At 42.6% G+C, this 12,463-nt stretch overlaps 1 protein-coding gene across 1 annotated transcript in view; it reads right to left on the bottom strand.

Moving 5' to 3' along the window:
- Positions 1–10,100, bottom strand: part of musk (muscle, skeletal, receptor tyrosine kinase) — a 185,870-nt gene extending 175,770 nt beyond the window's left edge. Inside the window, exon 1 of the mRNA XM_069922949.1 lies at positions 9,913–10,100. Within this exon, the coding sequence (XP_069779050.1) occupies positions 9,913–9,997 (85 nt within the window). The 5' untranslated portion in view covers positions 9,998–10,100. The remainder of the gene's footprint in view (positions 1–9,912) is intronic.
- Between the last annotated feature and the right edge of the window lie 2,363 nt (positions 10,101–12,463).

Raw genomic sequence — 12,463 nt, 5'->3', positions numbered from 1 at the left:
GGTCCAGCAGAATGAGTATAGAGAGTTGGGTAGGAAGCTTAAAAGGAGGACCACTAAGGGGATAATCTCTGGATTGCTTTCTGTGCCACATGACAGTGAGGGCAGAAATAGAATTAGGTGGAGGTTAAACACGTGGCTAAAGGGGTGGAGTAAGAGATAGGGTTTCAAATTCTTGGACCACTGGGACCTTTTTTGGGGAAGATGGGACCTATACCGTAATGATGGGTTACATCTTAATCCCAGAGGGACTAGTCTCCTGGTGGGGCATTTGCTAGGGCTATCGGGGGCGGGGGGGGGGGTTTAAACTAGTATGGTTGGGGACAGAGTTTCAAGTTATGCAGGACAGCAGGATGAGGGTTTGTAGGCTAAGGAAAGAGACAAGTTTGAATAATTTGAGGGAGGAAAAGTAGGAAGTAGTAAAAAGATGTTGTAGTGAAAATTGTGAGAATGGTAGAGAGGAGGATATGCAGAAGGTAGGATGTAGGAGATCCCAGAGATGTACTTATTTTAATGCGAGGAGCATAGTAAGGAAGATGGATGAGCTAAAGGTTTGGATTGACATGTGGAATTATGATGTTGTGGCCATTAGCAAGATGTGGTTGAAGGAAGGTTGTGACTGGCAGTTGAATGTTCCAGAATTTCGCTGCTTTAGATGTGACAGAGTTGATGGATTAAGAGGGGGAGGTGTGGCATTACTTGTCAGAGAGGATATTACAGCAGTGCTGAGGCAAGGTAGACTGGAGGGCTCATCGAAGGGGGCAGTGTGGGTAGAGCTGAAAAATATGAAGGGTGAGATTACTATTATGGGGATATATTATAGGCCTCCAAATGGGGAAAGGGAACTAGAAGAGCAAATGTGCAAGGAAATAGGTAAGATGTGCAGTAGAAATAGGGTAGTGTTGGATGGGGATTTCAATTTTCCAAATATAGATTGGGAAATGCAGTCAGTTAAAGAGCAAGATGGCTTAGTACTTATGTATTGTGTTCAGGATTGCTTTTTTCATCAACATGTTGAGACTCCAACTAGAAGGGGAGCGGTGTTAGATCTGTTGTTTGGGAATGCAATGGGGCAGGTGACGGAGGTAAGTGTGAAGAGAATTTCGGATCCAGTGATCATGGGTCCATTAGCTTTAGCTTAATGATGGAAAGGGATAGGTCGGGTCCGAGGTTTAAGATCTTTGAGTGGGGGAAGGCCAGATTTGGAGAAATGAGAAGGGATTTGCAGAGAGTTGTGTGGGCTGATCTTTTTGCCGGAAAGGATGTAGAGGAAATTTGGGGGCCATTTAGGGGTGAAATTTTGAGAGTACAGGATCTTTATGTTCCAGTCAGGCTGAAGGGGAAGACTAGAGGTTCGAAGGAGCTGTGATTTTCTGGTGAAATTAAGAAGTTGGTTCAGGACAAGAGAGAGGCCTATACCAAATATAAAAAACAAGGGATTGAGGAGATGTATGGTCGTTACTTAGATTGCAGGAAGAACCTTAAGAGGGAAATTAGAAAGGCAAAAAGAAGGTATGAGGTGAATCCTAAAGGTTTTTACAGATATGTGAACAGTAAAAGGAGGGTTAAGGATAGAATAGGTCCACTGGATGATGGGACCGGAAAACTATGTCGGGAATCGTATGAGATGGGAGAAATATTGAACAATTTTTTATCGTCTGTATTCACGAGGGAAAGGGACATTGGGCTATACAAGATAAGAGAGGCAAAGGGCTTAGTTATGGAAAGGATAGGGATTAGTAAAGCAAGAGTTTTGGAGCTTCTAGGAACAATTAAGGTGGATAAGTCTCCAGGTCCGGATGGGATTTTTCCAAGGACTTTAAGGGAGGTCAGGGAACAAATAGTGGGGGCACTGACAGTGATTTTTCAAAGATCACTGGAGGAGGGGGCTGTACCACATGATTGGAGGGTTGCAAATTGTGGTGCGCTGTTAGCCAGAATCAGACACACACAAGGTAAAAAAAACCGTACAACAGGCTTTAATCCACAAAGTCTTCCATAGAGCCAGGCTGGCTGTAGCTGCAGTAACTCTGAGTGAGCTTCGGGAGGCTGGTGCAGGCTTATATCCCGGAGGGTGATTGACACCTGACAGGGTGGGGCTTGATCCCTTCAGGCCGACTGATTGACAGCCGGCCAGATGTTGTCCTGTCCCCTTGCACTCCTGCAGGTACAGAGATTGCCCCCTGTAGTAGGCCGGTGGTGTACCACCACACAAACGTAGTTTCGTTGTTCAAAAAAGGCAGTAGGTGTAGGCCGAGTAATTATTGACCAATAAGTTTGACTTCGGTGGTTGGGAAGGTTATGGAGGGTATTCTTTGAGATAGTATATACACATATCTGGATAGGCAGGGATTGATTAGGGGAACTCAGCATGGGATTGTACAAAGAAAGTCATGTTTGACGAACCTTGTCGAGTTTTTTGAGGAAGTGACAGAAAAGGTGGATGAAAGTCGAGTGGTGGATGTGATCTATTTGAATTTTAGTAAGGCTTGTGATAAGGTTCCACATGGAAGGTTCAGTCACTAGGAATTAGTAGAGAGATTGTGACATGGGTTCAGAAGAGGCTGTGAGATAGACAGCAGAGAGTCATGGTGGACAACTGTATGTCAGATTGGAAGCCTGTGACAAGTGGGGGTTTCCTCAGGGTTCAGTGCTGGGTCCCTTGTTGCTTATCATTTATATTAATGATTTAGAGGAGGGTGTGGTTAACTGGGTAAGCAAATATGCGGATGATACGAAAATAGGGGGAGTGGTGGATAGTGAGGTAGATTTTCTTGGATTACAGAAGGATTTGGTTTGTTTGGAAGAGTGGGCTGAAAGATGGCAGATGGAATTCAATATAGACAAGTGTGAGGTGTTGCATTTCGGTAAAAATAACCAGTATAGAACATATACAGTTAAGAGGAGGGCATTGAGGCACGCAGAGGAGCAAAGGGACCTGGGGGTTATGGTACAGAGTTCACTGAAGGTGGATTCCCATGTAGACAGGGTGGTTAAGAAGGCATATGGTATGCTGGCCTTCATAAATCATAGTATAGAGTGTAGGAGCTGGGAGGCGATGCTGCAGCTGTTTAAGGCATTGGTGAGGCCAGGTTTGGAGTACTGTGCTCAGTTCTGGTCTCCAAATTATAGAAAGTATATAGATAAGGTGGAGAGAGTGCAGAGAAGATTCACAAGGATGTTGCCTCTTTCAACATCTGGATTACAGGGAGAGATTAAGGAGACTGGGACTTTATTCATTGGAACGTAGATGACTGAGAGGGGACTTGATAGAGGTATTTAAAATTATGAAAGGAATAGATAGACTAGACATAAACAGACTCTTTCCTCTGAGAGCAGGGGAGGTTGGAACAAGAGGCCATGAGTTAAGGGTAAGAGGGCAACACTTTAGGAGAAATATTAGAGGTGGCTTTTTCACTCAGCGAGTGGTGGCAGAATGGAATGATCTTTTGAATGAGATAGTTGTATCAGGGTCCCGTCTGTCATTTAAGAGAAGGTTGGATGTGTACATGGAGGTGAGGGGGTTGGAGGGTTATTGGCGGAGAGCGGGAGGTTTGAGCTAGTGGAGTTGTTCTAGTAAACCAGTGTGGATTCGAAAGGCCGACATGGCCTGTTTCTGCTCCGTAAATGGTTATATGGTTATATTATCCATTCTTAATTGAGAAGGCAGTGGTTAGATGCCTTCTTAAAGTGTGGCAGTCCTTCTGGGGCTCCCTCAGTACATTAGGATAGGGAATTCTGAGATTTATTCTTAACAATGGTACTTCCAAGTCAGCATGGCATGTAATTTGGAGGGGGATCCAGCAGGTCAGTGTATCCATGCACTTATGGCCTTGTCTGTCCTGGGTAGTTGAGGATGTAATTTTAGGACAAACAGTTATCCATTTAGGACTGGAATAAGGATACATTTTTGTCAATTCATATTGCTGTTGAAAATGCTGAACTACATGGGGCATGGCAGAATCAATAGGCAACTTACTGACTTTGGGTGTCAGATTCTACTTGTACATAAATCCCAAAGCTGCAGTTAGATTGCAATGTAAAAACAGGGAGCATGAACTATTTAAATTTAATTGGAACCACTGAAATATTCTAGCATGGGTAACATTTCCCCAGTTCCTCTTGTTTTGTGTCCTTTAAGGAATCATGTCTGAATATTCTAATCATCCCCTGCAAATACAGCAAGGCCACAGAACTATCAATCTGTGTTTATGTAGATCTTTTAACACAAAAACCTTCAGAAACAGTAGCCTTCAGATATTTGTTTTTTGCCTATGCTCTTGATTTGAGAGTCTGGTGTCCCAATGTCAATTGGGTTTTCTGCTAGCACTTGTGATGTGATATTATGCAGAGACCTGGTTCATTGGTCTGAGAATACGAGTGCCAATTTCACAAGGGTAACTGGGAATTTGAATTCAAATAATTGAATAACATCTGAAATTAGAAAGCTTTTATCCGTAAGGCAGATCTTGAAACTATAGATTGTTGTAAGAACACATCTGGTTCATTAGTGTCCTTTGGGGAAATAAATCTGCTATCCGTTAGGCTTGTAAAGACTCCAGATCCATAGCTCTCTGCTTGACTCTTAACTGCCCTCTTTAATAGACCAACAAGCCCCCCAGTCTCTGAACAATTAGGGATGTGCAATGAAAGTTGGCCTTGTCGACAATGCCCTTATCCTGTGAATGTTTGAAATAACACCTGGATCTTTAAAGCTTATTGCTCTTCCACAGCTCCTCAACTCTCACCATTAAGAAAATATTCCAGTGTATTTATCTTGGATGCAAAATTAATGACCTCACATTTCTCCACATTGAGCTCCATCTGCCCAAAGTTTTCTACACTGACCTCATCTGTCTATGTCCCTCTGAAACTTCCTGCTTCCATCTGCCCAGTTTCCATACACTTTGGCTTTTAAATATCATTCCCTTTCCTCTCACACCCCAACGTAACCCCCAAAAACATTTTCTTCCTCACTTTGCAAATTCTACGATGTGCATTAAGTATTGAAACAGCAATGATGACTTTATTTACACATAATTTCATACAATATTCAGCAATAAACAGACATGTCAGCTCAATTGGCTCATTCTGGTGGTAATCTTTTGCATAATTCCTTTCTTTTCCCTCTCCCTCTTCGCTAAAATTTAAAGCTGAACAAAATCTGCCAGAGGAGCTCATCAGGTCAAGCAGCATCAATGGCAAAAAAATAATGGTTGATGGTCTAAACCCTTCATCAAGACTGGGCTTCTGTGGAAGAGAAGCTAGTGTAAAGAGGAGAAGGTGGAAGGGGTGGGACAGTGGGATGTGGGATTGATGAACCAAGGAGAGGTGAAGCATGATGAACAGAGGCAGTAGATTGGCAGATGCCAGACAAAGGGTTTGGAGGGGCGGGGGGGGGGGGAGTGGGGAGAGAGGCAAGAAAAACCTGACCCCTTTGTTGAGGAAGATGAGTTGTACAGGATGGTGTGGGTAATTAGAAGACAAAGGCTGCTGGAGCTGGAATCATTAGGAAGAGAAGACAATGGTGGTTATAAAGAGAAACTAAACAGAAGAGAATAGGGTTCCTTTTATTCTCACCTTTCACCCCACCAGCCCCTTGCATTCAGCATCTCATTCTCTGTCATTTGCTCCAGCTGCAACTAGACCCCCACCACTGGACGCATCTCCCCTTCCCACAGGGATAGCTCCCTCTGCTTCTCTCTTGTCTGCTCATCCCTCTCCACCCACTTCTCCATGACACCTAGTAGTTGCCCCTGCAACCCACACAGTAAGTGCAGCACTTGCTCATACACCACTATCCAGGGACACAAACAGCCCTTCCACATGAGGCACGATTCATGCCTCCTCCTCTAACCTCATTGACTGCATTCAGTACTCCTGCTGTGGCCTCTTCTATGTTGGTGAGACAAAGTACAGACTTGGGGACTTTCAAAGACTTTCTATTCTGTCCACAAGGGCCAACTTGAACTCCTGTTGCCTACCGTTTCAATTCCCATTCTCATTCCCCACTGACCTGTCTGTCCTGGGCCTTCTTCACTTTCAGAATGGGGCCCAATGTAAAATAGAGGAATACCACCTCATATTTGGGGTGAAACACGGAAGTCTGCAGGCACTGTGATTGTAGTTAAAACTCAGAAATGCTGGAGGAACTCAGAAGATCTCACAGCATCAATAGGAGGTAAAGATGTATCACTGTAACCAACATTTCGAGCCTGAGCCCATCTACCTTGAAGAAGGGCTCAGGTGCAAAACATGGGTAATATATCTTTACTTCCTTTGGTCACTTCGAGACCTGCTGGGTTCCTCCAGGAATTCTGTGCTTTTACCCTTATATTCTGCCTGGGCTGTTGCAAGCCAATGGTATGAACACAAATTTTTCCTATTTCAGTTAATAGTTCCCTCTCTCTTCTTCTGTACTATTATTTCCCCCCACCCCCCACTTTGTCCACTTTCCCATCCTCATTCTCATTTTCTCACATCAATGCTGTTTGACCTGGTGAGTTCTTCTAGCTGATAGTTTTTAACATTCAAAACATACTGGGGGGTTGTGTTAATCTGTTGTAATTGGGCAGCATGGGCTCATGGACATAAATGGCCTGTCTCCATGCTGTATGTTTAAATTTTTGAAAATTAAAATAAAAAAAGAATCACAGAGTGACATCACAATCCAATATTAAGGTGAACTGCACCCATTAGCATCTCACGGATCAAGATTTATTATACCATTCACTCTCATAAGTCTATTCTGACACCCAATTAGACAACAGTTGATCCATTTTCTAACCCCACCAAGTCACCTTAACCCTTATATCCCTGCTGACTAAGAAAATATGTTGATTTTAGTTCTGTCATTTCAGTTGATTCCTCGCCTTATCAAGTATTGGAGTGGAGTTGGGTGAGGGGTGAGATTCAGATCTCAGGGGTCCTTCATGTGAAGGTATGTTTTCTGTGATCATGTGATCACATCTGAATGTTCTGCCTCTGAATATAAGATATAGTCCCTAATGGTGGATTTCACATTTAGAAGGGTTAGCTCCACTCAATCAATTGTCTCAATTCTTCTGAAACATCCAGATTAGATCAGTCAATGGGCTTTGGGAGGAAACTCTGTTTGTCCCAGGAGTCATCTCTGGATGTCCTTGTGCTGAGATTTCCAGTCTCAATACCACCTAGGATCATGTAGCACGCTGCTACACGGTGAGCACTGGAGAGTCTATCAGCTCACTAGTTTAAGTTTATTTGTCTAAAAATATCCAGTACAGTGAGAAGGGTTCTTCTGCCAACAGACTAATAGGTTATCTCTAACATCCAAGGGAACAAAGTATAGGAATGCAATGAGAAGGAAAGATCAATTAGCATAAAGAAGGGTTGAAGAGCAGGGAGTCATCAAATCGGGCAAAGGATAATTGGGAAAAGGAATGGGCAAAGATAACATGAGGATTTGTAACTCTTCGTCATTGGGTAGCTAGGCACCTGAGATATACCCATTGGGTTCAAGTATCCAAAGGTCCTGTGTAGATGATCCTACAGATCCTCTGATGAGATCAGTACAAGGGAAATTATCCGTTGTAATTTCTGCATTTATGTTGGAATCACAATCTATGTACATTTAGGCCATTAATGGTTCACAAGAGCATATCCCGGCAGCAACTGAAAAATATTTTCTACGTCAAACCTTGCAGGTGCAACCTTAAAATTAAAGAGAGACTAGCTGTTCAGGAAGAGTTGCACACAATGCATGGTGATCAGGAATGCTTCATGGTCTTGGAGAACGCGTCTTTATGCTGTGTTGCATTAGTAGTTATGGTATGAGCGACAAATAAAGGTGACTTGTCTTGACCTGATTTGCTTTTCTCCAAAAATCACAATTTAGCAGAGGTGAGGATCATATATTTATGTCAGAGCATGTAGGATCTGTAGGCTGGCCCTGGGTAAATACTGTCATTTAACTTGAAGGCACAATGGGGTATTAGTTGATATAACAGAAGAGCCAAGGTACTGTGGCAGATGAATGGACCGAGGATAGTGACCAGGCATGATTTAACTGAATGCCAGAATAGACTTGAGAAGCTCCTGTCTCTTCTTTTTTCTATGTTCCTAAGTAATTATTGGTGTGAAGGGATAATGTGCAGGAAGGGTAACAAACTGATAAAATTGCAGTCATACGGCATCAAAACGAGTCTACACCGATTTTTCTCATTTGAGGTATCATCACCTTGATCTTTAATTACTCCTATGTTTACTTTTCTCTCTAACCTTACCCTCTTTTCTCAGTGGTCTCTCCCTCTACCTGTATCTGCACCTCCTGCATCTTCTATGAATTAGCTAATGAAAACCAGCAATCAACATGCCTTGATCCCAAACTTATCTACCTTCCGGGTCCTTTGGATTACTTGTACGCTGAAGTCCTTCTGTTCCTCAATACTCCCTAAAGCCCAATCAAATATGTATATCTAACCCTTATTAGTTAAATTGTATCAGCTCACATTCATCCATGTTAAAATTCATCTGCTGTCCTTCCCAACATGGGACCTCTTCCTCCTTGGTCTGATCCAGGATCAAGATATTTATGGGGGTGGGACTCAGGGAGGATATAGTATGGACGAGGACAGGAGCTTCTCAACTCCATCTCCATTTGTTAATTGGCCTGCCTCGACATTGAGCAAAGAGCAGGTTGCTGATTTCAGTGGGCAATGAATTTTGGGCATGACAACGGTGTCAATCCACTTGGCTCTTTTTCAAAATGTTCCCAAGGGACCCCTTCTACCTGAATGGGACATTGGGGCTTTGAAAAGCAGAATGAAGGTCCCCTTGGTGGTCCACTAGATGCCAGCCTGGATATTTTGTGTTCAGGTTACTGATTCAAGAGAATCTAAACAAAAGTGGGTGTATGAGCAGAGAGCTTATGTGGTCCTGCATCTCCATGCCCTCAAAAAATCAGAAGGGGTGCAGGCAGAGGCTGCTAATCTGAGGGAACCAAATAAGCCGAGGGCCTCCTTGAAGAAAGCATGGTGAGGGTTATGTGAGGGTTGAACATTCCTACTTTTTCCTGCATGACAACAAGTAGTGAAGTCACCACTTAACCCTCTGAAGCCAAGAACAACTATATTGTCTCACCACTTGCTTCAGAGCAATCCAAGCATCCACAATGGGAACTCAACTAGGGTTTACAATCACTGTAGATCCCAGTGCTCGCCCATCCCCCACCTCACCCCCCACCAACCCCCATCCCCTCCCAACAGCAAGGTGCCCAATTGCCTTGGCAACTAAGCCCAGAGGGTTGGAGGACTGGTTGTGATCATCTTCTATCTAATTAATCTTTTGACTTTCTTCCCCTGACACTAGACCCATCTGTTGTTCTATGATACCTCGTGGCTCTTTCACAGTATGTCAACCTCATTAGCCTTGTAAAAGATCAGACTTCACTTCATAGTCGACTTGAAGTTGGACACACGGGGCAAGCTGCTGTGAACAGTAAGCTTCTCTGGGCATTTTTCTAGCCATCAGTCTAGTGGCATTTTCAAATCAACCAGGCTCTCATCAAACTAAATATGTTTTGTTGCAATTAATAGTAGAATTATTGCATGGATCAGCATTTTGTTAATACAAATTTGGCAGGCTATACCTCAAGGTAAATAACTGACATGCTTAGGTAAAAAATGATCATCAATTGTCACCTATCAAACAAACCTGGAGTAGCTAACACTGAGTGCCTTGCTTGTTCCTGGCCTTGTGCTATTTTAACTAACCATATTTTAACTGTATCTTCTTTCAAACAAATCAAGCTCATTACTTATTGGCAATTAAATTAACAGTTACAGTGGTTCAAAAACATTATTGAGAAACTGTACATGGAAATTTCCAAACACAAAGCAATCTCCTAAATGCAACAATTCAGTAACTAAAGCAAACCTTTGGGAAGGATTCCGTCAGCTGAGCCCCCAGTTGTCACAAGGAAAATCATCAGGAGTGGAATGTTGACTGGGATAAAGTTCATGATGATCGTCAATCAGAAATGATATTTTTCTGCCCAACAGATGAATAAACGCTTGAATCCTGTATTCAAATCAGAGTTCATAGATGTTAGCTTCTCTGGATTCACTAACAGTCCCGAAAAGAGGCCCTGGCTGATCAAAGTATAAATAGGAAATTTCAAAAGACTGGGACTGAGGAGTGATAGACATGAGCAGATGGTTCTTATCCTATCCAGCTATGTGCTGGCATGCAAGCCTACTGCCTCCTGTATCAAGAGTAAATGAATATCTCTTACAGGCTGTCATGGATTAGGCACAACAATGGGCTTTTGCTAACATTTCTAATACATTGAATCACCATCGTTCAGATACAACAAGCTTCCAATTTTCAACTAGCAACATCATGGCTCTAATCGATTCATGAAATAGTAATTAGGTTCGGTTATTACCTCATTGGCTTCAGTTATATACTGTATCTTCTTACACTGGATCTAGTAGCCTTTGTGTGGAGTCCCACCTGTTTCCGGATTGATGGAGGGTATAAATTTATTTTAGATTGGGAAAGCTGGATTATCAGCCTGGTTAGAGAAAGAGATAACATTGTTTCATTACACATTTGAGTGTTATTACAGAGGATGCTCTATATTTTGGTGTATTAAACTATTGACCTAAAATCTAACTGGAGTTCTTCTGCAATTACTGGCTGACATGTTTATGTTTCTGTTATTTATTAATTGGAGGTCAAAAGTTGAAGTTGCCAAATTATAATGGTCATTAATCTATCATACTTATAATGAGCTGACAGTACTGGGGATATTTTTTGACAGAGCTGTAAAAGATCATGAGTCCTTCATCTGTTAAATCAACATTTGCAGCTTATCTGATGTCGAAAATGATGCAGTGAATCAGAATAGACACAAAGCCTGGGACTTGAACCAGTAAGTGAACTGCTGCTGGATTGGTTGAAAACAACTGTTCTTTAATAGGAAAGGGAGAGCTCAAAGAACTAAGATCTATAATGCTAATTACATCACAATGTGCTCTACAAAGAATGAAGGGTTTCTGAAAAGTTAATCAAGAGCAGCACTCCTGCCTCTCACTCGAAATGTTGTACATTCATATCCCACTTTAAGGAGCTCAGACTAAAACATGTTGATGACTCCGAACATTAGAACATACGAAACAGGAGCAGGAGGAGGCCATTTGAATGCTCCACCATTCAAATAGATCACGGCTGATCAGGCTGTGGACTCAGCCCAACTTAGCTGCCCTTTTTTCCTTAACTCTCAAAACCCCAACTTTTCAAATATCTATTTATCTTTGTCTTAATACATTTAATCAGGCACCCTCTACTGCTTCATTGAGCTGAAAATTCCATAGATTCCAGACCCCCTGGGAGAAGCACTTCAAGTTATAGAAGTTCTGATAGAACAAGCAGAAGATTGGCCTAACCACTTTAGTACAAAGTGGTCTGGTGACCACCATCCCTATTGACCGGCTTGAACTTGCACTTTCCAACATTGTTAGAGTGCCCTACAATGGACCATAACCATATAACCATATAACCGTTTACAGCACGGAAACAGGTAATGTCGGCCCTTCAAGTCCGTACCGGTTCACTTGAACAACTCCACTAGCTCCTCCGCAAACTCCTGAGGAAGTAGAGGCTTTCTTCATGATGCCATTGGTGTGTTGGTTCCAGGAAAGACCTTCCGAGATGAAAAAGGATTTATGACAGAATCAACTTTCCAAGCATTTAAACTTAGCTGCACCCTTCATTGATGAAGGATATGCTGAAATCTTGTTTCCTTGCATGGGGGCAATGCTCAGGTTAAGGAATGGTTCATTTAAAACTGGTGTAAGTAATTGCTTTATTCCCTGTTGGTGAAGCTATGGTGTTACCAATCTGAAATAATTGTACTTGTTCATGTATTAAGCTTGATTTTTCTTTTGGCCCAGCACCACACCAATTCACTAAAGTTTCTCATGCATGCTTTCAAGCTGCCCCTCTGGGGTCCTCATCTGATTCCTCAGGGAATGGACAGGTGTGTGAACTCACCCTTTGGAAAGCCAGCACACTTTCACTTCTACTGCAGTAGAGTTGTGTTATCTGTCATGCTAGGTGATGACCCTACCTATTACAGATCTAATGGGTCCAAATGTCTGATAGAGTGACATGATCTCTCTGAATGGGATAGCTGCCCTGCCAAGGCCTGATCTGGCTGTCATGCATCTCTGATCTGAGAAAAGTACAAGGGCGTGGTCATAGTATGGAGCAATTGAGAGCAGCAGGTTTAAATCATTTGGGTGGCACAAAGAAGAAGTGGGTGAAGATTAAGTAATGTTAGAGATGAGAAAACTCCTGCCCTAAATTATCTTAATTCCTCTGCTGACCATTAGCCCTCAATAATCTCCAGTCCACTGCTGATCACTAGGCACCAATGATCTCAAGACCACTACTGGCCATTGGGAACCAATGATGTCCAGTC

The sequence above is a fragment of the Narcine bancroftii genome, chromosome 1, assembly GCF_036971445.1.
Source record: "Narcine bancroftii isolate sNarBan1 chromosome 1, sNarBan1.hap1, whole genome shotgun sequence".
NCBI classification, from domain to species: Eukaryota; Metazoa; Chordata; class Chondrichthyes; order Torpediniformes; family Narcinidae; genus Narcine; species Narcine bancroftii.
This window is presented reverse-complemented; position numbering and strand designations above follow the sequence as displayed.